Source organism: Calypte anna, chromosome 1 (genome assembly GCF_003957555.1).
Source record: "Calypte anna isolate BGI_N300 chromosome 1, bCalAnn1_v1.p, whole genome shotgun sequence".
NCBI classification, from domain to species: Eukaryota; Metazoa; Chordata; class Aves; order Apodiformes; family Trochilidae; genus Calypte; species Calypte anna.
The window spans coordinates 100057691-100085064 of record NC_044244.1 but is presented as its reverse complement, the minus strand read 5'-3'; the positions used below and the strand labels follow the sequence as shown (position 1 = coordinate 100085064).

The window sequence follows — 27374 nt, the reverse complement described above, 5'->3', positions numbered from 1 at the left end:
CCAAATACTATCCACGCTGTATTGCAACCATCTCGTGACCTAATGCACACATTTTTTTCCCTTAAAAAAATAAAACAAAACATAACCAAAAACCCAAGCGACAACTTGATTTTTAAGCAAAGGGTGGGGGAGATGAGGTAGGGGAGAAATGATACAATTCAACTTCCCTTTTATAGTACATACCTAGAGGTTTAGGAAATGGACACTATCTTCCCTGTGTCCATTTTCTTTTGCCTTTTAATGGCAGCTCTTAAAACCACACAGGTAACCAAAAAACCATATCCACAGCTGCACAGCGTGAAGGAACTAGAACAGAGTTCTAGAAGTGCTCACCCCCTGAAAGCAGTGCTGCTACAGCTCTATCAGCAAAGCCCTGCCACTGAACCTATCCTAAGCAACAGCACACGGAGCAAACTCTGCCTCTCTTCTAGCACCTTGGGCTGTGGTGTGAAGCCAACATCTTCTATGCAAGATCTGTAATAGGAAGCTCAGATGGATGTTAGTTGGCACCTATAAAATCTGTGTTAATACAAGCTAGAGGACAGTGGAAATTTCAATGGCAGGGAAGAAATGTCCTCATGTGCCAGCCAGGAGAAGTTAATTTCCAATTTTACCTTTTGGTTTCGGGGCAAGTCTTGAGCATTTGCAGGAGGATTGAAATTCAAAACTAGTCTTCGAAACTCCAGTAGGTTAAATAATGACTGAAAAGAAAAAAATTAAAAAACATTTAAGCACTTCCATAAAAAATACAAAATTCTATCCTACAGGCCATACTGAAATGTTAAACATATGCTAAAGTTTCACTTCAAAGCAAGATTATTTTACTTAACTTCACTAAATGTGTTTTTACCAGAAGACCATTTTTTGCTAAGAAAACAGCATAATAAAAAAAGTTGTTTACACATAAATCCCAGAAATGGAATTCTAATTTTATATTATAGGTAAATCAACAAGAATTTTATTAATTGTTTGTTAGTTTTCAGATTGAAATTAAAGCCTGATTAGCTGTGTAAAATTTATCTTGTATCCCCTCTATCATTTACCTCCTCAGAGAGAGCACATCTTTGTATATGCAACTTAAATCCACCTGCAATTATCTGTATTTTTGCATTCTGCCTACTCCTCTTACTACTTTATGATCTAAATACTCTACGTAAGAAACTGCTATACATTTTTATGGGTAAGGAACCTATAATATTCTAATTTTACAGACAATAACATGAACACAGTTGTGTCTACAAGCACACCCTCCAAGAACTCCACAGTGTAACAGAGCCTGGAGCCAAGAGACTACAGAAAACCAAGATGCATCTAGGTTACAAAAATAAAAATCCAAAGTAGTAGTTAAGAATTGAAGTCCTCAGCACTGCTATAACTGCATGGTTGCTTTTCTGTAGAGACAGAAAATACTCTAGTTGTAACTCACTTCATTACCACATACTAGACGTAGAAAGAGTAGCAGGAAACACCAGTGTACAGGATTTTAAAAATACCCTCCTATTCACCCCTCTTGTTTTTACAATCTATATTTTTTTTCCTGATCACATACTACTACTTTTTTTGGAAAGGCAGAGCTTGACTACTCCAACAATACTTTGATCCCACAACTTGTCCTACACATGTGAAGACTTAATTCAAAGATAGCAGGTTTAGGCTTAATAGGAGGTTTAACAGGAGTTCAACTTGGTAGTGCCAAGAAAGTGAAACTCAAATTGTGAAGGTGTACTTGCCTTTATTTTAAGAACTTAGAACACACTGGAAGGAGAAAAAGATAGGTTTGTGCAAAATTGCAGCATCCCCAACTCTCCTCATAAAAATGCCTGTATTAAGTTTAACTTCTTCCTGTGCCCCACAGTATACAGCATCTTCAGCAAAACCAGAAGGCTAATGAAGTTAAAAACAACAACAAAAAAACCTCAAAAAGCCCTTCACTAAAACACCAACCAAAGCAGACCTTTCTGACCCTGCTAAATCAGCACAGACAATTGATTAGCTAATTTTTTTTTCTCTTCTCCTGTTCAAAATGCAGGTTCCCTTTTTCTCTGTCCTTGCAGGAAAGGGAGTTTCAGACAGTCCTCTGTTTACTTACGCAAAGCATAGAAAATGTTAATATTTAATGAAAGTGTCATTATACAAATTGATGCTCATTAAAGGTATGTCTCATGATGCAACAGCATTCCACTCTTCCATCAAACAAAACATAGCAATGTCTCACAAACAAAATAAACCAGATGCTGAAATATAGTGTCCAAAGACTGACTTCTCTCTATGACTAATCCAAATGCCATCAGCCAAGCCAGCCAATTTCATAATACACAGAGATAAATTAAGTATAGAAAACTGTATTAAAGTTCAGAAATTTTGCCTGGCATTCAATCCACAAGTTTTTTTACAAAAAAAATCTATTTCTTTAATCCAGAATTCTAAATTGTTAAGAAGTAACTTCTTAACTAAATTATTAATAAGTATCTATGTGCTTTACTAAGCTCAAAGAACCTATTTCTGCAAGCTGATGATAATAATTATGAGGACTGTCTGATATGCTCTTCTTCAGCCTTGTTATACTTAGTTATAAACTTTTCTCCAAAATTGTTTATGCAGTGAGTGGCTGTACTGAGTGCAGCAGAATGCTTACATTTAATCTATTAGGAAGACCACTAGCAATGACGCGACTGTATCGTGTTGTAGATATTCTATACTGAGTTAAATCAACATCAGGAAACTTCTATCTACATGAAAAAGAAGGCAATTTCCCAGTGTAAGTGCAAACAGATACTACTGTAAGTGTGCCTGAGACCCATCATTTGTGCCTGATGTACCTCAAGGAACTACTTACAGTTCTCTTTGTAGCAGAGATCTCCCATGGCCATCTACCCCTGTGCTTCAGAAAGGGGCAAGGCAATACAACTCCACATTTGCAGAGCATCCTGGTTTGTCACCTGTTCCCAAGGCTTTCTATACCCAGGGTAGGTGATGCTATACAGCAGAAGCTGTTCTTCTGCATCCCCCAAACAAGACACAGCAGAGTACCACTCACAGTGGTACCACTCACTGGCCCCATGCCAAAGCACTGGCCTCCCAAACACACTGTATGGGGCAGCAATTCATCTCTCACCTACTTGGCTTCAGCTACCCAGAGGTGTCAGCAGTCACTGTGCAAAAAAACAGGCTGGATCCAAAAGGTGGATAACTTTGTATCTGCTGGCACTGAGCAGGTATTTTTATAGATTGCTCATGTAAACTACTCAGATTTTATATATGCAACCCTCTAAAAGTTGTTTTGTTTTGTTTTGTTTTTTCCCCAGTGTCTTTAAACCTATTTAAAAGCTGTCATCTGAAAACCTAGACAGGCTAAGCCTCTATTATCAAATTGCCATGATAATCAACAGATTTTCAGAATACCTGATTCCTATTCTATCAGTCTGGGGGCTAAAAAAGAGTATAAAGAAAATTAAAATTAACAAAAATCCAGCACCAGTTTAGGACATTCATGAATGGAGCTGAATGACAGACATACCACGGCCTTCCCCTCTATAGGTGGTCGTGATGTAGATGTATTTTCTGTCATGCCAGAGGCAGCTAGGTATAGTTACAGCTTCAAAACTGTAAGATGTTAAAACTATTTACTTCTCCAAGTAGTGTCTGCCCACACTACACAGAGTCCAAACAATTTCAGAATATAAGCTACTTTGGTTTCTTCTAAGCCACCCTGCCTATTCCTTCTCCCCTCTTGATGTCTAGGATGATCAAGCATAGGCAACTTAAATTATGCCAGGGTCCTTAAATAGAGATTTAATTCTTAACATTCAAGTAAAATGATGATGCATTAATGCTTCAAGAATAGAAATTAGTCAGCATATTAAATCCGTAAAAGCTTGATATGCAACACAGATCATTAAGAGCTACCAGCAGAGTCCTAAAACAGTAAAGATACTTACATCAACAACACTTGGAGAATAGAAAAACAGTACTTCTGTGTCTAGATAAAAGATGACCTATCAAGCTGTTTCACACAGCTTTAGACAGGCTCTCTCTAATGGCTTCTTGCAAGTTCTGCAAGCATAGGGCTCTAAAACCAGCAGTTCCAATAGCAGATGTATGAAAAAATTGTTTTTTCTAACTTGTTTCTAATTCTTAGAACTAAAAAGCAGGCACTGTTTTGCTCAAGAACTAGGGAATTTTTAATATCGATCACAGTCCTGCAAGTTCACAAGAAAGGAAAAAAAAAGCCATCTTTCCATTCAATCCACAAAGATCAAGCTTGGATGGGAGGAAGGATTTTCAAATTATACTGTCAAACATGTACTAAAGCCATTCAGACTAATTGTATGTAAACCAGTCATCAATATGCCAAAATCATGTCATTTGGCAGAAAATCATCTATGATGTTGAAGCAGAATGAACACATTTGACTGGTGTTGAACATGAACAGCATATTGTGAATCATGCATGCTTCTCTGAGAACAGCCCATTAATTTCTAGTCTTCTGGCAATCCAGTTTGTAGGCTCCTTTTTATCAAAGTAAAGGGGATTAACATCAGGCAAGGATACCAAAACTAGTGTAGGTGTCCAAATTAGACTTAAGGTTTGAGATTTAACAGAAGAGAAAGATAAAGACTAACCTGAATTTTGGCAAAGAAAATTTAGGAAGGACTTAATTTGGCTAGTAATCAAAACCTAAATATACCTTATCAGTATGGCCTGAAAAGGAAACCTTCATCCGGGGGAAAGAAAAGTACGTATTCCTACAGAGTTCCTAAATGAATTGCTTCAGGTACTGGCATTTAGCTAAAACATAATCTTCTCTAAGTCGAAATCTTACATATGCATTAACATGTTGAAACATCCATCTGCCTTATTTTGTCATCCGCGGCCTTTTATGCATTTCCAATTTTGCATTTATTCAGATTTTAAAGCCACAAAGCAGAGACCATATCTAAATTTTGGATAGCAAGCAGAGAGAAATCTTAAAGAACGAATACATTTTTACTGCTCTAAAAATACAAAGCAAAACTGGAACTCTGCCCACATCATTAAGTGTATTATTTGGAATACTTTTTCCCTGCTAATATAACAAATCAGACTTATGTTCTCACTTCACTTGATAAACAATTTTGCTATTTTACTGTATACAGAGCCAGCTTTCATTAGAATAGATTGGCTATTAAGGGTTAATTAAACCCTATTAAAGGGTTAACTTTTTATTCATGCCAATAATATAAATCAAAGAAAATGCAAAAGGCTATGGAATGTATGCCATCACCTCCACACATTACCCTATGTTTCTTCCAATAACATGAAGAACTTTAAATTCATTAGTTACCGATATTTGAAGTGCTAAGGGTTCAAACTAAAAGTACTACTAAAAACTCCACATAGGCTTAATAGTGATTTAACACCCCTGCACGCCTCTGATCAAATATTAGTGTCTAGAAAAGCTCCAAATTGCAAAAATGCAAGCAACTTCACTGGCAACTAGGTCTACTTCTCTCCAACTTTCAAGTCTTTTACACTCTTCAGCACTACTTTGGGATAATCACTTCACCCTCCTCTTTATGGCTTTCCCCACTTTTTCTACTTGTTGATCTATTTCTTACCCTTTGGTTCATATTATTGAACCCCCTTTTTTTCACAACAAATGTCCATAAAGCAAATGTATGTTGTCACTGCTGTGGCTGTGTGTTCCTTTCAACCCAGTATCTCCTTATAAACTTGCACTTAGGCTGCCTCCAACCCATGCATGTCTTGGTCACATAAGTGGCAAATCCTCTTTTCAGAATAGACATTAATGTTGGGCTTTAAATATGGTCATCAGGCCTATATTTGAGGCTATGCATACACTAAAAGTCAGCAAGCATAATACAACCAGAATCTTCTTATAATGCTTAAATTAAAAGGAAAGTGACTGCTATGCATATAAAAAATTTAAACACATTTTACTTACAACATAGAAAATACATAATTGTAACAAGACCACAGAGAATTTTAAATAAATTTAAATAAATTTAAATAAATACATTTCTCTTAAGCACACGGTATCCCTGTGTATTGTCTTCCACCTTTTAGAGAAAAAAAAACTTAAGAAAATAAGTGTCACATAAAACATATTCCTGATACTGCCTTTTCCCATACACCAAGAATTTGGCACAATCAAACTCCTTCCTGAAAATCCTCTCTTTCTTTAGAAAATTACATGTAAGGGAGAGTGAAAGGAAGAGAGGAAAACAGCTTCAAAGCTAAGGCTTCAGCAGGTTCCAGTTCAAGCTTTGTGAAAGTACAGGAAGAAGAGTTTTTTTCTCTCTCTCTGAAATAAAAGACCTACAGACAGAACACTATCTCATGGCTGAACTTTAGAGGAAAAACTCTGCACAGTAGGAGCTGCCAGAAAAAAGTTTAGCATTTTCAAATACACAGACAGATTCAATACTACATATTAAAAGCTTTGGAAAGTATCTCAAAAAGGACATTTCTATTTATAAACAGTCAATCAGTCAACATTCCAAACTGCTGAAAACAAAGGTATAAAGTACAACTTCAAGTTGTTGTGTTTTTCTTATCTAAAGGCTGAGGTGTAAAATAGAAGAATATGGAAAATGAATCAAACATTCATACTGTTTGATCTAGAAAGTCAAATTGACTTAAGAACCTTAGCAGACTTGGGTGAAGTCAACATTTTAAACAAACAGCTCACCATGGTATTATAAGACTGCATTTAGAGACCATTCACTTGTTTATAGCAACAAATCCAGAACATTACTTCAATTCAGAACTCAAATATGTATGATATGAGATGTGTTCAGAAGAATTCACTTTATACTTGTGTCTTGGCACATACTGAAAAATGCCAACCAACCACTCCTCTGTTACATGTTCAAAGCAAGATTAAAAAAAAAAATCTGTTAGGACATAAAATAACAGCCAGCATTTCCTTACACGGTCACAGTTTTCAACTTATTGCCTAAAGCACAACAACATGAAATACATTCGTAGTATAACATTACATACTACACCTAAAAATGCAATAGTTTTATGCCCTTCCAAACCTAGGAAGTAACTGATGAGGTGTGATCCTTATTTTTTTTAACTAAATTAACAACTATTGAGTGAAAGCTAAAGCCATTATCCGTTAAAGCTTTTCAACCCTTCACAACACTGAACTATATTATATACTACTAAATAAAAGGGAAGAATTTGAAAAAAATCACACAAGAAACCTGAAAGAACTGGAGATCACAGAGAACAAAAAACAGAAAAAGGAATCTCCTGTCAGCAAATACCATAGGACAACTGAACTTGGAAAGCACAGGTCAATCTTTACAGGGGAACAGAGGGACTGATGGAGGGAGGTAAAGGAAGAAACTAGATCTCCAACTTCATTATACCTCTGCCCATAGAACTCCACGGAACAGTTAAATGTAGTGAAATGAGGCAACCAGGTGCCACTAATTGCCAGGTAGTGGGCATGAGCTTGTGTTAAGCCCACTTGTGCCTGATTAGGGCAGGCCCTAACTGCGCATGAGCAGGATTAGGGGGCCAATAAAAGGTGAGGCCTGAACTCACAAGCTCAGCTCACGCTGGAACTCACAACCTCGGCATGCTTGGCTTTTTACTGCTTCTATGAGCACCGCGCTAACCTGACTGCGTCCCTGGAGCTTTGTCTCAGCACTGCACTAACTTGGTTGCGCCACTAGAGCTCATCACCATTAGGGTGAGGCTCTGAGTCTAGAACCCCCAAACTCAGCATGGCTCGGGTTTGTCTGTATAACTGCGTGCTAACCGGTTGCGCCACTCAAGCCTCACCCTAATGGTGATGACCGCTAGTGGCGACCTTTTATTGGCCCCCTAATCCTGCTCATGTGCAGTTGGGGCCCGCCCTAATCAGGCACAGGTGGGCTTAACACAAGCTCATGCCCATTACCTGGCAATTAGTGGCACCTGGCTGCCTCATTTCACTACAGTTAATTCCTATTTTCACCCTGACCTCTGCACCCCAGATAGCTTACCTATAAAACAGTGGAAGGAAAAGGTAACATCAATGACCATTTTAATTCAAACAGCAACTGTGGACTGAATGTTCTTCACCATTCAATCTTCTATTGCATGCTCAGAGAAGCATGGGAGTTGCATACAATATACATATATGTAACTCTTACTACCTAATCCTAGGCTTTCTGGGATAATGCACTGCCACATCACCCATCACAATCCTTCCCATTCAATATGACAAATAGGACAAATCAAAAAATGCAGAAGTTAGGTACTGGTGTTTCAAAGATAGTAAAATAAACAGCTGAGCCACTACCTGGAAAGAAAATACTTGCATGATTCTCACCAACACTGGCTTACTTCTTGACAGAACTGAAAACTTAGTACCAATGAGATCCTAACCCCAAACACACTGACATCAGGAAAGCAGGAAAGATGCTTCTAAACACAATGAAACAGAGTAAAATGCCAGAAGTGGTGTTAGGAACCCTGAAAATAAAAGTTAAAAATAAGCCATGGAAATCCATGTTTTTAAGATGGTAACTTGTTAATTCTTTGTTCTGTGAGCTATGAACTTCTGGGGAAGAAAAGAAAACCAAAAAAGTATCTCATTTTTCAATAACTAAGCAGGCTCTAACAGACTGATGGAGAAAAGAGCACGGAGAGGCCAAACCTCAAGTGTTTTGTTGGGACAACTCATTTGGTAAATGGGAGAAGTTACAATATGGACAGGTCTTCAGTAGGTCATGAGACACAGGAAAATGCTGCACCTCATACTTTAGATACAGAACTGGGGGTGAAAGGAGAAAGGAGCAGCATTTACAGTACAATTTTCATGTGATTCCCCCTTCACTTACTTCCCTCCATCAGAAACTTGTCTTCGGGAACTGAATGGAAGACCAACTACACGGAATGAGGCATGACACCTTTCCAAGGGGTAAGCAACACCAGCCAGGGCATTACTTCTCCCACATGACTAAAAACTCTATTTAGAACTCCAAAAGATAGCTTAGTGTCATGTCTTAAAGCAAAACATCTGGGAGACAATTTAGAGGCAGCAAGGCTACAGATATGATTCCCATAGTGCATCTGTGTCCTGTGAGTTACTGCCTTTTACATCCTACAAACACTTTAACTTGGGCTCAGCATGACACAAAGGAGCCACTTCACAAGTTCAATGAATGTATTACTTAAGCCATTTTCAGAATATAAACTCTTAAAAGCAAGGAAAATTTTGAAGTTATCTTTTTTACAAAGGAGTCACTGAAAACTGCTGCAAAAAAGGAGGAACTTGTAGTACAATATTAATGTTTTGCTCCTTAGAGGACTTTGTGTCTTACATGCTATTACAAGAACAGATATATACAGTTACAATAATGAGAATAATTAAAAAAACCCAGCAATACCAACACACACAAAAAACCTTTTAGAAATATTCTAACATCTCAAGATTTAGGTATTCTTTGACAGAAGTTAGTATAACAAAACAGTAGCAAAAGCTACAAACATGCTTTAGCACAGTTTTGTTTTGACATATTTATCTTGGCACTCAGTTTTAAATTCATGTTCTTACCAACTCAAAAGTCTTCAACAGCAGGACAGGTTGTTAAAGTTATGCTGTAGAAAAAATGTTACTATTTGGTTCTAACAACTGTTGAAAGATCCAAAATAAAGTTCTACTATCTAAAGAGAGACTCCCTACATGTCCATGTTTCTCCAATGCACCTGTAAGTACAGATTAAAAAGCAGTATTTCTAGCAATGTTTGAAATTTGCTAGGATTTGCTGTCACTCACTGCAAGCTTAAGAAATTTCATTTTCTCTATATAAATACAACAGATCATTGAAAAGTCAGCTCATTGGCAGCTATAAAAAAACAACACACATTTCATGAAAAAACTGTCAGAATGTCAAAAGCTTTTCTTCTTAACACATACTCCTTAAATAGAATGAAGATCTTTCTTTGCAATTTAGTTTTAGATTATATTACACAATATATCATTGTGACTGACAATAGTTAACATTTCAATATTGCTGATCTATATAATGTGTCAGGTGTCAAATGACTCCTAAAGCAAGCTTGAAAATTCTTCTGCACAGTCAATGCAACTCAAGGCATCAATGTGCCCTGCAGATAAATAAATATGGTATTAGCTAATACCCTAAATTAACATGCATTAGGCTTGAAACATAAGTGTTCCTGGCTGACAGACAGTATTAATAAACCTAATTTTTCAACCAACTGAGACTATAAATCTTTCAATGGTTTACTTGAATTACTTTCTACAGACCTAAACACTCAAGTTTTTCTTTTAGGAGCAAATCAATTTTGAAGGCCACAGATTTTCACATAACATGGCTGATGATCATAACAACAAGTTAACCCCCTTTATAAACTGTTTTCAAGGTAGAAAGTTGCATATTAAAAAGAGAGAGACAGGTTTTTTTAATTCCCTAGCCTCTGCTTTTGTCTCAGTGGTTAGGGACTTAAAATTCATGTTTCCTTGAAAACATTTATTTAAACATTTGCAATTTTCTATGTTTAAATACTTATTTTACAGAAATGCTCATGCATACACATACACACACACACAAAAATATTTTAAAAATCAGTCATCTTGAGATTCAGGACTACTACAGAACGTAAAATCTGATTAGACACCAGAGAAGATAAAACACCAATTATATTAGCTCCACAAAGAGCTTTATGGAAATAAGATGTTTCTCTATATTAGCATGAAAACAATGATTGTGGTATTGGGAAAATGACTATGTATGTGGAGGAATAAGAAAGAGAGGAAAAAGGGAAACCCCCCAAAATCTCAGTAAAACAGGAAATTCAGCCCCCTGATAAATTACTAGATGCTGAAAGGAAAGAGGAGGGACCAGCCTCCTTTCCTATCCTGACTCACAAACTCTCACTTTAAACTACCATCTTGTCCTACACAAGTACCACATATATTTGAGCTTCTACTCAAGGAAAGCAGTGTCCTTCCTTGTCATTCCTAGTTGTATTTCCTGAAGATTCTGTATGTGTCCATCATACCACCTGAAATTCATAGCCCACCCATACCTTGACAACTTTCATGGTCCTCCAACTAAAATGCTACTACAGCTAGAAAACATCTGGAGAAGACCATCAAGGCAAATCGGAAGTTAGAACAGATAGGCAACATCTCAGCAGTAACACCTGAAAAAAAGAGGCCACTGGCCTGTTGAGAGAGAGTACGACAGTAGTCCACAGAACTGTCATAGCTATCAATTGTTTACTGGGAGGCCACCTGAAAAAGTAGAGAGGAGTCTGGTTCAAAAAACCATACAAAAACACAGCTGTTCTTCATGTAATGGAAAGCACAACTGTGGAATTCCTATCCAAAGTACACTACAGGTTCAAGGGCAACAATTACATAAAAGAGATGGCCACCAGGGATTACTAACTAAAGAAACTAGAAAAAAGATCAAGAAAATCCCCCAAGATGAAAGCAGCCAGAGGCTTGGAAGTGTTTTAACAGGGCGGTATCATGTGTACTCTTTTACTCCTCTATAAGCAGCCATTTGAAGAAACTGCTAGGCAGACCATTGATCTAAATGGACTCAGCCTGAAGTACAACAGCCATCACTATGAAAGTAACAATACTAGTTCATGTGATGTGATTCAGCTAGACAGTAATTTGTTGAAAATGGGTATTAAATATTTTATTTGCTTCCTCACAAAATGTCAGACAATGAAAATTTACAGTACATGGAGTTAGTTTCTTGTAGACTAAAATTAAACTTGCTCATTTCAAATTCCAGTTTTACCCAATTTCTTTGTGGGTCTGGATGCTTATGAAATTATGAAGATTATTTACAGAAACAGAGATGTAGCAATCACCTCTAAAAAACACTTGAGAGATACATCAAGTTGAATTATTGATATTAGAACATGAGATTTTACTAGACAAGTTGCAGTATCAATACTCGTTTCCCAATTTACCTTATCTTAAAACAGATTTTATTTTATCCATATATACACAAAAAACAGACTAAGAGCATGTATATTGGCTGTATTGGATAAAACAACTCAAAAGGGACACAAATGCATCCATGTAATACCTTCACTTCCCTCCTCGTTTTCTTCTTTATCAGTTATCCCTTCTTTTACCCTACTCATCTATTTCCTTGCAGCTATTCAAGTAAGCACTCCATGACTAAAGGAGTAATTTCCTCTATCTACCTCAATTGTTAGCCACCTCCTTGCACTCATCTGCATGAGTTCCTTTAAAATACAGAAAGTCTGTTCCTTATCTGTAATCCAATTTTAAATTATTTCAGGAATCCATAATTGGTGTTGATGTCAGCATGAGCTGCAGACACATTCTGAAACATTTTGAAGCTTCATTTGATTATGCTACAGTACTTTCTATGCTTAGACTTACAAATAAACACATTAAAAAATGCCGTAAGTAATACTCAAAAGGGTCTCATGCAGTGGCCTAAACTTCCTAGTAAAACAAGTTATCTTAAGTTATCCACTTAAAATAAGTCATCTTACTTTAAATACAATGAAGAATATACACAGCTAAGTCAAAGAGGGTCCTTACCTGAATGACAGCACTAAACCAGCACGTATTGCCAACATTCTTTAATCCTACTGGACAGTTGTCTTGCCGCTTTCGATCGTAAGGGTTTGGAGAGTCACTCCATACCTCTGGATGTGTCCTCTTTAAACTTGCTTTATTTTCTGCAATACTGGCTTCTAGAACTCTTTGGAAACAGAAGGGAGGGGAAAATGTGAGAAAAAGCAAAAAAAAAAGAAAACCAACATAGTAAACCAGTATTCATTACTAATACAGACATCTAGATTGCATAATTTGTTACCTTATTGTTTCTGAACTTGGTTATAATATGTCTTCAAAAGTAAGATACTATTCTACTTTTAGATGTGTTACAGTATTTTCATTACTTTTTGGAAAACTATCAGTGAGTGAGTGAATTTCCTGTGAGAAGCTCTACAAGAGTCATGTGTGCAAGTCAATTATTTAAGAACCAGATTCTAATAGGATGAACAACAAGAAATTTTAGGCAGCACTATTAGTGTAGTGCTTTCATTTGCAATTGCTTTTATTCACATGCAAAGCACAAAGCCACCAGTATTTAATCTACTAACAGAAAAGCAATGCTAGCTAGGTAACTTTCAAAAACAGAGGATGTTTTTTAGTTTCCATTTTCGCAACATCCGAAACTGTATTTATTACTTTACTTATTAAGTAACTACTTTATGAGCTACTTTATGAAAGACACCTCCCAAAAATTTTTCAAATGCTAGCCCACAGGTTAAATGTGCATTTCAATGAACACGCTCTCTTGGAGGAAACTGTTTCTATGTGATTTATTTTGAATGCCCATGTTTCACATGATAGCAAGACCTGATGTGCACTGTGCTCCCAAACTCAAGCTTCACTCTACACGTTATTTCTGTGTCAGCACATGTCCTTAGCCTGGTGACAAAAAACACTTTAAAGGTAACTTGTGCTAACCATAATATAAATTAAAAAGTTGAGATACATACACTGAGGTCATATAAGAACAGTTGTAACTAATAAGCAAAGTTGCCTGGTGTATGCACTACTGACACAGTTACTACCCCCAGCCATCTACTTTGATGATCACAGGAGCACTTCAGCTGTGTGACAAGCACTGAAGCAGACTGTGCAGGCTGAAGGGTTGTCCCCTTTGGTTCTAGACTCACTACACATCAAAGAAACAGAAGTTCAGGCTGGTCTGTAAATAGAGTTCCTAAAGGACAAAGTTTGAACACTCTAGGGGAAAAAAAAAAGCAACAAACAAAGAAACAAGAGGGGAGGAGGGGGAGAGAAAGGACCACAAAACATAATCCCTCACTTTTCTAACTGTAAATTTTTGTTTCAAGATATGCTCTTGTCAAAATAAGAAAAGGTATCTCAGAAGACATAGAAGAATCACAAAGTATTATATGAACTTCTGTAACTGGTCTGGGGGACATAATAATTTGCTATTGCTATTTAATTTGAAAAAAACAGAAGCATTCAGAATTTGAGAGACCATTTGGTATTTATACTACTTTCGTATCAATAAAAATCTCAGAAAGAACCTAAAACTTTCCATTTCCTAAGGACTTACCAATTTCTGACATTTAAATTTTGACAGATAACCTTCTAAACACAACTGAAATGACAGGCAGTCTTAGATCCTCTAAGACTTTCTACTCTTGACATCTCTTCAAACAATACATGGGCATGGAACCAAACTCTTCAGGAGTAAAAGATTCTTGAGAGCAACAATGATAATGTTATCTCCTAAACAATCCCCCAAATGTAATGAAACAGTCAAATTGATTTCCCTTATCACTGATTCAATACTTCAAAAGTGTTAGATGACCAATGTATCTCTGCTTTGAGAACAGAAATTATTTAAATGGGACATCAATACTTAATTCTAAACAGAAGCCTAAACATATTTTTATATAAAACATATGTTGTAAACATAATTCAAATAATTTTCCATACAGGCAGAATTAGTTAAACTCTTGTTTCAAATAAACTGAAGGGACCTTTAAAACTGACACAAAGACTCCAACAGACTACAACAAATTCAGGATGATGTTATCAAAGGTCTCCAATACCTAGTCCATAACACTTTTGTTTCAGGGAAATAACAAAACTCATAAATATATATATATGACAACTGAACTTGGAAATATATATATATACACATATATATATTATATATATATATATTCTCTTGAATTGAAACAATTCTCTGACCCCATTTATCATCTTAATTACCTACTAAATCATCTTCCTTGCATTTGTATATATATATTTTTTTTTACTTTAGTGGGTGAGGGATTTACTGACCTCTAACTCCACTTCAAATCTGTTTGCATGTCTTAATAAAGTATATGATTCTCAAAACTTTGAATATTTTTCCTTAATTTTATCTGTCCTCAGAGACATATGCAATAACTGTACACTCTTATGTGCCAAATTAATTTTCAACCATAATGCTAGCTGTGATCTAAACTGAAATAAAAGTGAGCACATTAATTAGGAACCTAAAGATCAGTTCAAAAGCAACAAATAAATGTATTTACTAGCATAGTGAGCATACCTCTTGTACTATGATATTCACTGCATTCTATTCATACTGTCCTGATCTGAGAAGATTATCTTGACAAAATCTTACCCACACACTGCTCCCAACAAAACATGCATCCTTCCAGAAAGTTATTACAAGGCTTTAGCAATTCTGATTATGCAGCTGAAACACCCTCTTGCAATCCCCAGAGACCACAGCAGCAGAGCCATAAGCTACGTGCAGGGTATGGCATGTCTCTAGCCTCAGGGGACCAAAGACTTCCCCACCTCCAAGTGCTGGCATCTTGTTTGGAAGGAAACTTTAGAATGAGGTTAGTTAATGCCAGGCTTGCCATGGGAATTAAAAGCAGTGTTTTATTTCTCTCCATAACAAGCTGGGCATAGCCAAGAAGCTTTGCAGAGATGCTCGCATGGGGCTGGCCAGACAACACAGCAAGCCTCAGGCAAAGTGATCCCCAGCAGAGAAGTTCAGCCAAACCATTTTGAGGAAGCCCACTAAACATGCTGCAGAAAAGCCCACTCCAGCAGGACACTCAGCTAAAAGGACAAGAATAGCACTTCATACTGTGACTGTCTTTTAGCTGGACATGGAGCAGCCAAGCAGTTATCCCAGTCCTACAGCTCTTCCCAGTTGCACCTTTGCCCTGTACACACAATGCTTAACCACACTACAGCAGCCTCAGCAGTTTCAACCACCACGATAAAATTTATGAAGAAAAAAAAAAGAAAGAGAGAAAAAAAAAAAAAAGCAGCACTGGGTTGTGGACATCTTCATGCACTTAGGGCCCTCCTTTTCAAATGGGTACTAACCTAGGCTCAACACATATTCTCTTTTCAGCCATATCTTAAGAGCTTGCCCAGTAAATCCCTACCAGACAGCTTCCTTCAATCCATGAGAGTTCAAACAGGCAGAACTTCTTCATATTAGGAAACACAACAATCAGGCACAATTCCATGGGAGATTTAGAGAGGGAGTAGTAAAAAAATTTTAAATGTGCCATGTACAAGATTTTCAGGTTGGACACTTGGACATTTCGGCTGTGCTTCTCTCAACACCTACATACTAATCATATCTGTCCCTAAGCAGCACAGGGCAATTACATTTAGAAAGACAAATTCTATGTGTATTAGAACTTTGTTAAAAGAGTAAAAAAATGCCATTTATGCTCCCTTAGATACCTTAACAAAACCAGTGCAAATCAGGTTCCAAACAACTATGAACATCTTTGAAAAGAAAAAAAAAACCTTTCACAACAAAGACTAAATATGCACACATCCTACATTTATAAAAATGAAATATTTCCATAATTTAATTTGCTTATTATTCACTTCCTACTTAATTTCTGCTTCTTGTTTAACTTTGAAAAACCAAAGTAAATGGCTGCAGCTTTACTTGTTTACAACCAGTGTTCTACTTTTTGTTTCCAGAAGTTCTATACAGATACCGTGCTTTCTATTGGAATGCCAACATTTTTCTGTGGGGTGTTAACTACAAAGTGATTGGTAAAACTTAGAAAAAAAAGAAAATAACACAACCAAACAAAACAATGACAAAAAAAAGTCATAAGCCTTGTGCTTGAGGAAACTGATTTAACATTAGAGATCAAGAATTCTGAACCTTCTTTATTGGTACAACTTGGGACAAAATTTGCCATCAACTCAGGGTGCATCTCAGTAGGTAACTGAGTTGATAAAATACCTCAGTGATGCCACAGTGCCCAAGATCCTCACCCTTCTCTGCCTCCATTCACAAGCAAACTATGATTTCTCTTTCCTATGCCATGATACACTCTGGGTCACTTAGTAAATATTTTTTTAAAGCTTTAGGAGATGAATTTGGGCAAACACCCTAAAGAGTATTACAGCAGGTAAAGATGATGTAGTGCAGTATGCAGGCCCTATCCCTTTTGGTAGCAACAAGCTCTTAATTTGGCACATGCTGTCATGTATAATCTTGCCATCAAATACTTATCTCTTATCAAAAGACCAACACTTCTTTGTATATAACTGAAAAGACTGTATACATCTCAGTATATATAGGGGGGAAAAATGGCATACTTTGTTATTTTCAGCAACCACAAAAAATACAGCATAATTCAGTTACGGGATGAGGGCTTTTTAGTCTGAGAAGTGAAGAAAAAAAAAGTCTACAGGTAAAAAACCTTCACATCTCCCAGGCAGTGAGCACAGCAGAAGCAGTCAAAGCTTGGGAAAGAAAAAACAGGGAAAAAGATTTCCATATTGAGAAACAGATCTGTTGTTCTTAATGCCTGCCTAAATCACAACCCTGGAATTACGACAATTCTGTCCTTCAAGAAGGAACATGCAGGAGAGCTAAACTTCTGAATCAGAACTGTATGTAACTTCCACCATAATAATTTGTACAGGCAAATACTGAAGTCTTAGAAAAAAAATACCTGAAAATCTTCTTCCAATTATTAATGAAAATATAAAACCCTCTCATCCCAGCTCTCATAAAACATGTTATCTTAAACTCATATAACAAGATAGTTTTTATCACAAATGATGGAGTGGAGGGGTTTGTTTATGCTCAGTTAGCACATTTGTTTTTCAAAAAGAAAAAGAATATTACTGTGAATAAAATAACCATCTCCATATCTTCAGAGGTAGATTTTTCTGACAAGCTATTTAGTCTGCTAAATACCGTGACTGAAGAAAAGAATTACAGTGGTGAATATCCCCAGTCTTAAAAAAAAATTATACAATTAGTCTTTTATAAGGAGGCAGTAGTTAACCTTCTAAAAGATGGATAAAATCATTGCCATTTCCCCTAGAATAAGGCCAGCCACAGATAAAAAATAACAACATCCCTCCCACACAACCCCACACCCAGGCATAGCTCAACTCCAAAATATTTCAGAATTTTATCTCTATTTACACACAAACCCACTGTACAAAAATTTAATGTAAAAATCTGATCAAAGTTAACTTATAGATTTTTATTGAGCTCACGATTAGAAAGTTCATACAACTTTAATCGACAAAGTAAACTCAAACCTTATAAATCCTCTATGTTAAATAGCATTACTAGTCTCATATCTTAGCCTTAGCACAGAGGCAAGAAATTATTATTGTAAAATGAACACCGCAAAAGAATAGGACAGAGATTTTATTAGCTTCTTAATTATATTTCATTTGCATTCTTTTTTATGTGATATGACAGATTTTTAGGTTTTGGTCCTATTTAAATATGACCATATATACTCTATCTCCAACTACTTCCTCAATATATAGACAAATACATCAACATGAAAGATACTATTAAATTCTAGCCCACAAATATAGACTATTTTCCAGTGTATATATACATATAATACATTAAAGCAACATCCTGAAGCCAGGCATATCAGTAGCACAAATCAAAGTAAACAAGTTATTATTTGTTAAGTTAAAGTTAAAGAAAGCAATACACGCCAATTGCCAAGTCTTTAATTTAATTTCTGCTTTATATAAGTTGTTTGTTTACCTGCTAATGGCTTGTTCCTCATCTGTTATTCCAGTCTCCCTGAATGCCCTGTTTGATTCCTCCAAACTCAAGGCAATTGCCCTCTGAAGATCATCTTTATCATCTCCAGTGAGATCAATCACATCTGAAAAGCAAAACTATCTTTCTCAAAATTAAAAGTGAAACAGAATGAAAGGTAAGTCTTACTGTAGAGGAGAGAGAGCCCACGGGGATTGCAGAGCACCATTCCAGTCCGTTCCTCCTGTGCCCTGCACTCTTCTCACCACTAACCCAGCTAATGGCTCCCTTCCACCTCCAAGCCAGATAAAATCCTCAGCAGCTTGCTCTTTCTAAGACATGATGGGCAATAGCCTTTCTTCCTCCTAATGATCTCAAGTTTCACGAAGCTATGGGACAAATTTAAGAATCCAGAGTTTCTGAAAGCCCTCTTAAAGCAATATCCTTAAATGTATTACTTTAGCTACTGCTATCAACTGCTTCCAGGGAACACGTGATGAAGAAAACCTCTTAAAAACAGTAATTTAACTGAGCATAGTCTTCTTTCCCTCCTCAGGGAGTTATGTGTGCTGAGTTCTCCCAATACAGCCCAAAATTCTGCAAATAATTCTGCTCACTGGTGAGCCAAATATTTTCACATGGGAGACTTCCTTACTTAACCTCATGCTTTTCTATCCTGCCTGTGCCTTTCTTTTCCCAATGTATCTTAATCCAATTTCTGTCTGCTGGAGGTATCCCATCTCAACAGGAGAATCAAGAAAACAGACACAGAAGTCAAAATAAGAATCCATACTTGGACGTACAAAGAATGCTGGATTGGCTATTGACTGGGTAATGAAGATGAAAACAACCCTACTCCTGCCTTCCTCTCCAGCTTCCATTATCTAAAGCATCAGATACTAACATACCCCATAAACCTACCTGTATCTTAGGGGTAGCACTCTCCCTTCTTGAGTATGGAAGGATTTCACTACCTACATCACACTGTGACACCCATCAACATCACACCAGGCACAGTCACACATTCAGAGCTGCCAGAGCCAAAAGGAATATCCATCAACTGCACAAACAGAACCTTCAGAAAAGCCAAGCTGGTTGCTTATCATGATTTGAAAGACCAAGTCTCATTTTGCAAGTCAGAAAGACAAAAAGAGGAAGGAAGAAGTGCAAGTGCAATATTAAAGACACACATGTTGAGCACAGGCTAGTTTCACTCTCCTGCCTCCAAGGCCAAATTTAACCCAAAGAGCTATGAAAGAGACTACACTCCAGCCTAAAGTTTGAACATTATAAGGTGAAAGACTGGGAGAAAGAGATAGAAAGTCAAAACTGATGATTGCTAAAAGAGAGATGAGCAGCTTGCCTGCGTTTCTCCTCCACAGGTCAGCTCAATTACTCATACCCAGTGAGCTTCTTTCTTTTCTCCTGGATGGGCTAAACTTGCTCCAGAGACAGCTTCCCCTGGTTCCCTAGGCTTACTTGTTTGTAACATTTCTTAGTGGATTGAAAAAGGATACAAAAATCATTGCCATAGCTGTGTATGAACAGAAAATGGGATGACTTGTCTCCAAAGAAAGCTGAAACTAAACAGAAGTTGTAAAAGAAACTTTTCTGTTAACACCAGTATCTTAAAACCTGGTTTGCAACTTAGCCCTTTCTTCCCCCAAATAAAGATGGCAGAACTGCCATTTTATTCAGTGAGCCTTTAAAGGAAGCAAAGTACCTGCAAAGTAACCTGGAAAACCCATCATGATTTGGAAGTATGGAAATATGCTATTACCACAGCAGCAGCACTTTATAATTTTGTTCTTATGACATTCATAGTCAGCTCAGACCTTCCAGTATATCAGGATACTTTACCTCAGATGCCTGAAATTCTCCTTATGAAGCACTAATGCAATTACTAGAACCACCAGCAGTCATCTCACCCAAAGGGGCTCCGGTATAGGAGCCTGCATGTTGAGAACAACATAATTTTGGCTAGAAAAGCACTTCAGCCTGAGTACACACAAGCACGACCCTCTTCTACGGACTGAGAGCAGGAAAAAGGCTAGAAAGGTGTACAGTGACAAAAGCCTGAGACACACTACCTGTTACACTCTAAAATGTGGTGCTTATGTTGGATTTTCTGCCCATTTGCAGTTCATCACACAAACACCTCATCTCCACTGAAGACAAGCTGTTTTTCTTGAAGTAATAACAGTGGTTACAACTAAAGATGGAGCAAGTCTCAACCCAGCAGCCACAGATGTCACTGAAGTATGGGATTACCCCCATCACTTACAGATCAGTCTTTTACCTAATCTCTAGCCAGGTAAGAGTGCTGAAACTCTTACACTACAATAGAGAAGAACGATTAAGAAGCTCATTTTTACTCAGTAGTATTTTCCAGAAAATAATTCTTAACTTAGCTTAAAGTTGTGTGGTTAACAAAAGCTTCCACTGTTACTAAAAAATAAACAAGAGAATCAAACTATCTATCAAGCTCAACTCCAACTCACACTTCCATTAAATTATTCCACTTCTTTGCACCTCCTTAGCTTTTTAATCTACAACAAACCCCTATGTGTTCAAAAGTTTATTACCATTCATATTACCAGTAATTATATCACTTTAATAATAAAAGCCCAATCCTTGACTTCAGCTTGCTTTACAGAAAGCAGGTCAATGCAACAGTTTCCTTTGGCATGCAAGAGTTTTGGAGCAGATAAGACAGGTTTTCACATATAAATTATTCCTGATCTGCATGGAAAAAGATAATCCAGTGAAGACCAGACAGTTGCCAGATACCACTGCCACCGCACAAGAGGTGGAACCGATTTACATCATGGGTGGTTTGCCTAGCATAATTTCTGACAGAAGAAGACCTTTCTAAATATCAGCTGATCCATGGTAAGGCAGTCCATGCAAGCTTTTTACTTTGCAACAAATGTAAAATAAAAATGTTTTGGATATTTAAATTCAGGTATTTTGGCTCTCTTTGCTGTATTTAGACCTGGTCCAAGGTCTTTTTCCGCATGCCAGCTGACAAGGGAACTCATTAAGCTGCAACAGCTTACATATAATCCAATGATTTAGGATTCAAGACATAAAGATGATTTCAATAAAGTAACAACAGAAATGGAACAGTCTAAGACTAAACTCTTAAAAAAAATGTATTAGCTTGTCTGCACAGTTTGCATTCCTGTCAGTTGGTTCTGGACTATATAAATGGACTCATAGTACATGGAATTCACGGAGGGTTTTTCTTACTCTGTTTTAAAGTTTCTTCCTGTTTTGTAAATTATTACATGGAGATTTTTTAAGTTTTTTCTATTGCAATGTTGTTCTATTTTCAAGAAATTATTTTACAAGTTGACCATTTTGCCTACTCATAATCATTAATAAATCCCACATCAAACTGGTTTTAAAATACTTCAATTTTATAGTGCTAATGCAAACTATGACTGTTTACATTTATAGCTATTAGCAGTGGAATGAATTTGTGAAAGTGATCCACCTACGTTTTCTATCTGACCAACTGATACCTGGTTTTCATGTTTAAGTTTTAAGGAAAAAAAAAAAAAAAAAAGCTGACTTTTGCCCGAAGTATTTTTCAGACCCTCACATGAGGTGAACGATGTATTTTATAAAGATATTAAGAATAATGTCACTTCTCCAAATTTATAGTTACCCAGCTTTAATTTACATGTTAATCTTGTATTACTCTCATTTCGGCCACAGAATGCTTTAGTTCTCACTGGCTCACCCTCATAAATGTAATTGTTACTGCATACCATATAGCCTTAGAAAATGGCAAGCATTCTTAACTAAGCCATGACTACTAAATAAACAAACTGAAAAAACTCTTTGTGAATTAAGATTCTGCTCATCAAAACAGTCTGGCTTACTTCATTCGTGACGTTCGTTCAACTAAAATTAACATGCAGAATTATTGGACTGTTTTACTAATAAATATAATTTTTGTTTACAACACTAATTGATAGTATTGTAACGTGTGCTCTTGGTATGTAAGATCCAGAGTTTTACATAATTTGTAATTCTACAAGGTAATTTTAAGCTGTGTACTGAAATTTGTGACAAATATATTAGTGCATATACAGTAAATGCACACACTATATCACCACATCTTTCTTTTCTAAAAAAAACCTTCTTAATCTGTTTGTTTAGGGAGTTTTTATCATCATCATTTAAATAAGTGGTTCTTACTTGGTAATTGCCTAGGTCATTAACATAATTACTGTATTATTGACTTGTTACTTATACCAGGAGGACGCAGTGAGTAGGAACTTCAAACTTAAGTAGGCTGGGAAGCAGCATGAGGGACTGGTCTGAAGCAGCAATTGAACCCAGGGACAGGCAATAAACAAACACAGTGATGCAACTGCTGGAACAGGGAGAGGGAAAATGAAGGAGCAGGCCTGATGGGCTCAATGGACGGGTGCCAAGTATGGAAATCCAGCAGCAAGACTTCATTTTCAACACACCAACAATATATATTTTAAAAAAAAAAACAAAAAGTTGAGACTATCAGTTTCATCTATTACAAGACCCTATATTCTACAGTCTGTTCTGTAGAACAAAGATTCATGAAACATCAGGAATGGTTTTGGGTCTCCACACAAAGATTTAAAGGAATTTAATTGGCTGCATATGACAATTTTAGTTCAAACTGGATGAGGAGTATCTCAGCAGCTCCTTAAGTCAATTGGCCACCACTGCCATGCAGGAACTTCCTCATCTCAGCTGCATTTGAACTGTCCTAGGATAACACCTTAAAGTGAGGATTCTCACACTGACAGAAATGGAAAAGAGAGGAAGTAATGAAACAAAGAAACAAGCGAATATGTAAGATGAAAGGAGGACCTCAAGGTACAAGACTCCTGGTATTTTGAAGCAGGGACCCTGCCATACCAAGCTGGAGACACTCCCAGAGACCTGGATGGAGATGACAGAAGTTAGTCCTCTAGTAGAAGGAAATGTCACAAAGACACACAGTGATACCCAATTATATAAGGTGACAAAAGAAAGTATTATCAAAGCCTACTCACAGAAACAACAAAATGCACAGTTATAGAATGATGACTGACCAGAAGGATCTAGGAGCTACACCTGATTCACAGTGACCCCACAATTTACATCATCAGAGCACTGAAGAAAATAAAGTGTTATCCAGAGCTATATTTTCAGAGTACTACATGGACATCTATAGATATTCACATATTTCTCCCAAGAGTTCAACTGAAGCTTTGGTTATTGTTTTGAGTGCCATGGTTCATGAAAAAGGTAGGACCATTTGAGAACATCTAGATGAAAGGGAAAAAAAATGGCAGTAGATATAGGAAATGCATTCAAAGACTTGGAAAGCATTTGGGCTGTTTAGATCTGAGAACAGTCTGAAGGGACATAAGGATACAATATCTTCGAGCATGAAACACTTTATCTGACATAAAATGATTGAAGTATACTATAATCTCACAGGGGATAGCAAAAAAGAACAAAGGACTTAACCTGAAGCAAGAGGGATTTAGGGAATTTAGGGAATTTAGGGAATCTAGGGAAGAAATAATAAGTCTAAATGTACAGGAAGGACGGGAAGCATACAAATAAATTATTCTATAAACTTCTCAGAGTCCCTAGAACAGAAGGGTTTTTTTTTTAAAGAATACTATATAAGCATCACTTTGGGAAGTTTTCAATACAGTTAAGTCTTAATCGTTGGAAAGGGTAGGCTGAATGACTTTTGCAACTTATGCAAAGGCTCAAACTCTAGGAAAAGGAAGATATAAAAAGCCAGGTCCCCAGAAGCAATGAAGTCTACAGCCCTCAAGTTGTTTTGTGTGGCATTTTGTAGTTACACTTATCCTTATCAAAGAGTTTGAAATCTTTTGTTTCAGCCACAGAATGTGCAATTGCAAAAACCAGTAATTCAGTTTTAGTGACAAAGATTATTGAGTTTTCAAAAGAAGGGAGTAAAAGAATTTGTCTTGATAGCTATTTAATTTGAAGACAATACAACTTCTAAATACAACTTCATTCTGCTGCTTCCTTTAACCCTGGGTTCTGCAAGTTTCTCTAATAAGTAAATTGATATATGCTTTGCAATAGAACAGTCCTATCATGCAGCCATAGATGAAAACACACTAATTACTTCAAATGGAAAAAAAGGATTCTAGAGAAATCAATGAAGTGCAAATATTGGAAAGTACTACTAAACTTCTTTGGTCTTGCTTTAAGTGCAGTGCCTAGGATTCATGCTACTAAGCAGAACATCCAAGGGATTAAAGTGTTCATTTGTACACTGCAACCCAAATGCTTAAATCACTTTCTGCTCACTAACAGATTTCAGGAAGGAAAAAAAAAATCCAAAAAATTAACACCACCCTTGCAAAAGGATCAGATTAAGTATTCATCAGATGACATGAAAAAACTACATGTCCTGGTTTGGGCCAGGATAAAGGTGATTTTCTGTCTTGTACTTTTGCTTTTAGCTAAGTCTCTTGTAAGTAGTTGCACTTGCTGAAATTAACAGCAAGTTTCTCAGACAGTGTGTGCTTCTAGGACTGATAACACTTGATGTTTATAGTTACTGCTAGAGACTGGTGTGCAGAGCCAAGGACACTGCTCAGCTCTGATGAGAACATTTTATCGTCCAGGAGGATAAAGAGGTCCCACCTGAGCCCTCCCTTGGGGAGGAACGGACAAGATAGATGCTAGAATTGACCAGAGTATTCCACCCCATATACGTCATACTCAGTATAAATCTGAGGCATCACGAGGGCCAAGCCATGATTTCCTGCTTCCCTTCCTTCCCCTGGCATCCTGGAAGGATCCTGTCCGTTCGTCTGCCTGTGGTCCTGATCCGTGCCAGCCCATATCTGTGTGTTCCTGCCTCCAGTTCCCGACTGCTGCCGACTCCAGGAGTCCAGCGTGGACTTTCCCAGGGCTGCCCTGCAGCCTCGGTGGTGACGTGAGAGTTATTGGGGGGGGAAAGGGGGAGGAATGTGGTTTCCATTTTCCTGTATATTTGTATATATTTAGTAATTTTTTCCTATTTATCATTACTGTTTCATTAAAGTTGTGTAGTTTAGTTTCCAACCCATAAGTCTCTCTCCCTTATTCTCTCTCCTTTCTTTATCAAGGAGGAGAGAGACATTAATAGAGAGCGTCTGTTACTCGGTTTAATTGCCGGGCCAGTGTTAAACCGTGACACTACACTTGCAGGTGCTTGCACTTGTCATTTTGAACAGGCAAAAAGGCAAGCATCATGAATAACACTGTGCATGCCAGCCTTTGGTTTTAAAGGTGCAGTAAATTTTATGCAAGCTCATTGATACTTTTTGCAGCTGCTGAAATGTTGCATTTGCTAGTAAGAGAAATCAGGTTTCCTTACACCTCCTAACACAGCTGAATGACCACAGGCACTTCTGGAAGAGCCAGTGCACAATCCAGGCTAATTGCTGATTGTTAAGCTATACACACACATTTTTATTTTACCCCTTAACTAAGTAACCATTGTAAAGAAATGCAGTCAGTCAAGCTCACAGAATTCATGTCATAAAGCTCTTCGCAAGGCATACTTTCAAAAGCCTTTGTAAGTGGCTGGAGGCTTTCTGTGGCATGAAAGTTCTGATACTTATCTGTAACTATTTCTCATCCCCAGTTTGGATGACTTAACCTGGTGGGACCATAGAGCTTGGTGACTTGTAACATCCTAAATTCCAAATGCACAGAGGCAGTTAAGCAATAGGGAACAATAAGGGCAAGTTACAATTATCTTCATGTAATTAAATCTATGTGGCATGGTAAAAGAGAGTCAAATTTGAAAGGCAAGATACTGTCAAACCATTCAGCATAGTTAGCAAGAACTGCCAATAGTTTTCTTTGCAGAAGGGAGTGTTGACAGCTGGAGCTATCACTGCTGAGTGTTTTTCACCTATACCCATCTTTCCACTCTCTTCTCTGAAGTCATCCACAGTCTTTCAAAGATACACTCCCTTACATGACAGTACTTACCCATGTAGGCCCCCAAAACTTGTCTATTTGAAATTTACCGTATTTTTAAAATTTTTAATCAAAATAACTACAGGCAGGCAGATCACAACTTTCACTTTCTTTCACTGGATCTCTAAGGGGAGAGAGGAGGAGGAGGGGCTCTATGATCAGACAGGCTTACTTTTGTTCTGCTGTAGGTGTTTACTTCTTGCCTCTTAAGTCCTTCAGGGTGAAGATGCCCTTTATCTTATAACATGTTTTCAGTCTAACTAAAACAGCAAAGGCTGTCAAAGGGCTCTAATCTTTATTGCCAATGAGGACCTGACTTAAAGATGTAAAAACTAAAACCACACACAAAGCCCAGAAAAAAAAAACACAACTACCTTTTTTCATAGTAGTTGACACTTCTTTATTACAGACTTGTAGTGCTATGTAATGTAAGGAATCCAGGTCTTGCCTTCAGCCCTTTTGGGAAAAGAAGAGAATCCTGAAATTCAGCTTGGCATGTGCAACTTATTTGGAATATGATTTACTCTATTCATTTTGACCACTGGTTGTGGGTGATGTAGACTCTGTAGGCTCTGTAGACTCTTCCATCTCCTACCCCCTTGTCACTGCGTATCATCCAGAAGATCTTATAGTACAGACAGTGACAACAAAACTAAACACTTCTATTAATGGGATTGCTGAGAAATCTAATTAAACACAGACTGCAAGAGAACCCAGGTTACTAGTGCATTGCCATAGCCGACCTTTAGTACTGATGACTATAAGTTTAATTTTGTTGAAATA

At 37.1% G+C, this 27374-nt stretch overlaps 1 protein-coding gene across 2 annotated transcripts in view; it reads right to left on the bottom strand.

Moving 5' to 3' along the window:
• The window catches only part of USP25 (ubiquitin specific peptidase 25), an 89586-nt gene that overhangs the window by 36691 nt on the left and 25521 nt on the right, over positions 1-27374 (bottom strand). For both annotated transcript variants that reach the window (XM_030447678.1, XM_030447687.1), the window contains exons 4-6: positions 18591-18714; positions 12569-12731; positions 615-701 (exon numbers count right to left, since the gene is read on the bottom strand). In XM_030447678.1, the coding sequence (XP_030303538.1) occupies positions 615-701; positions 12569-12731; positions 18591-18714 (374 nt within the window). The remainder of the gene's footprint in view (positions 1-614; positions 702-12568; positions 12732-18590; positions 18715-27374) is intronic.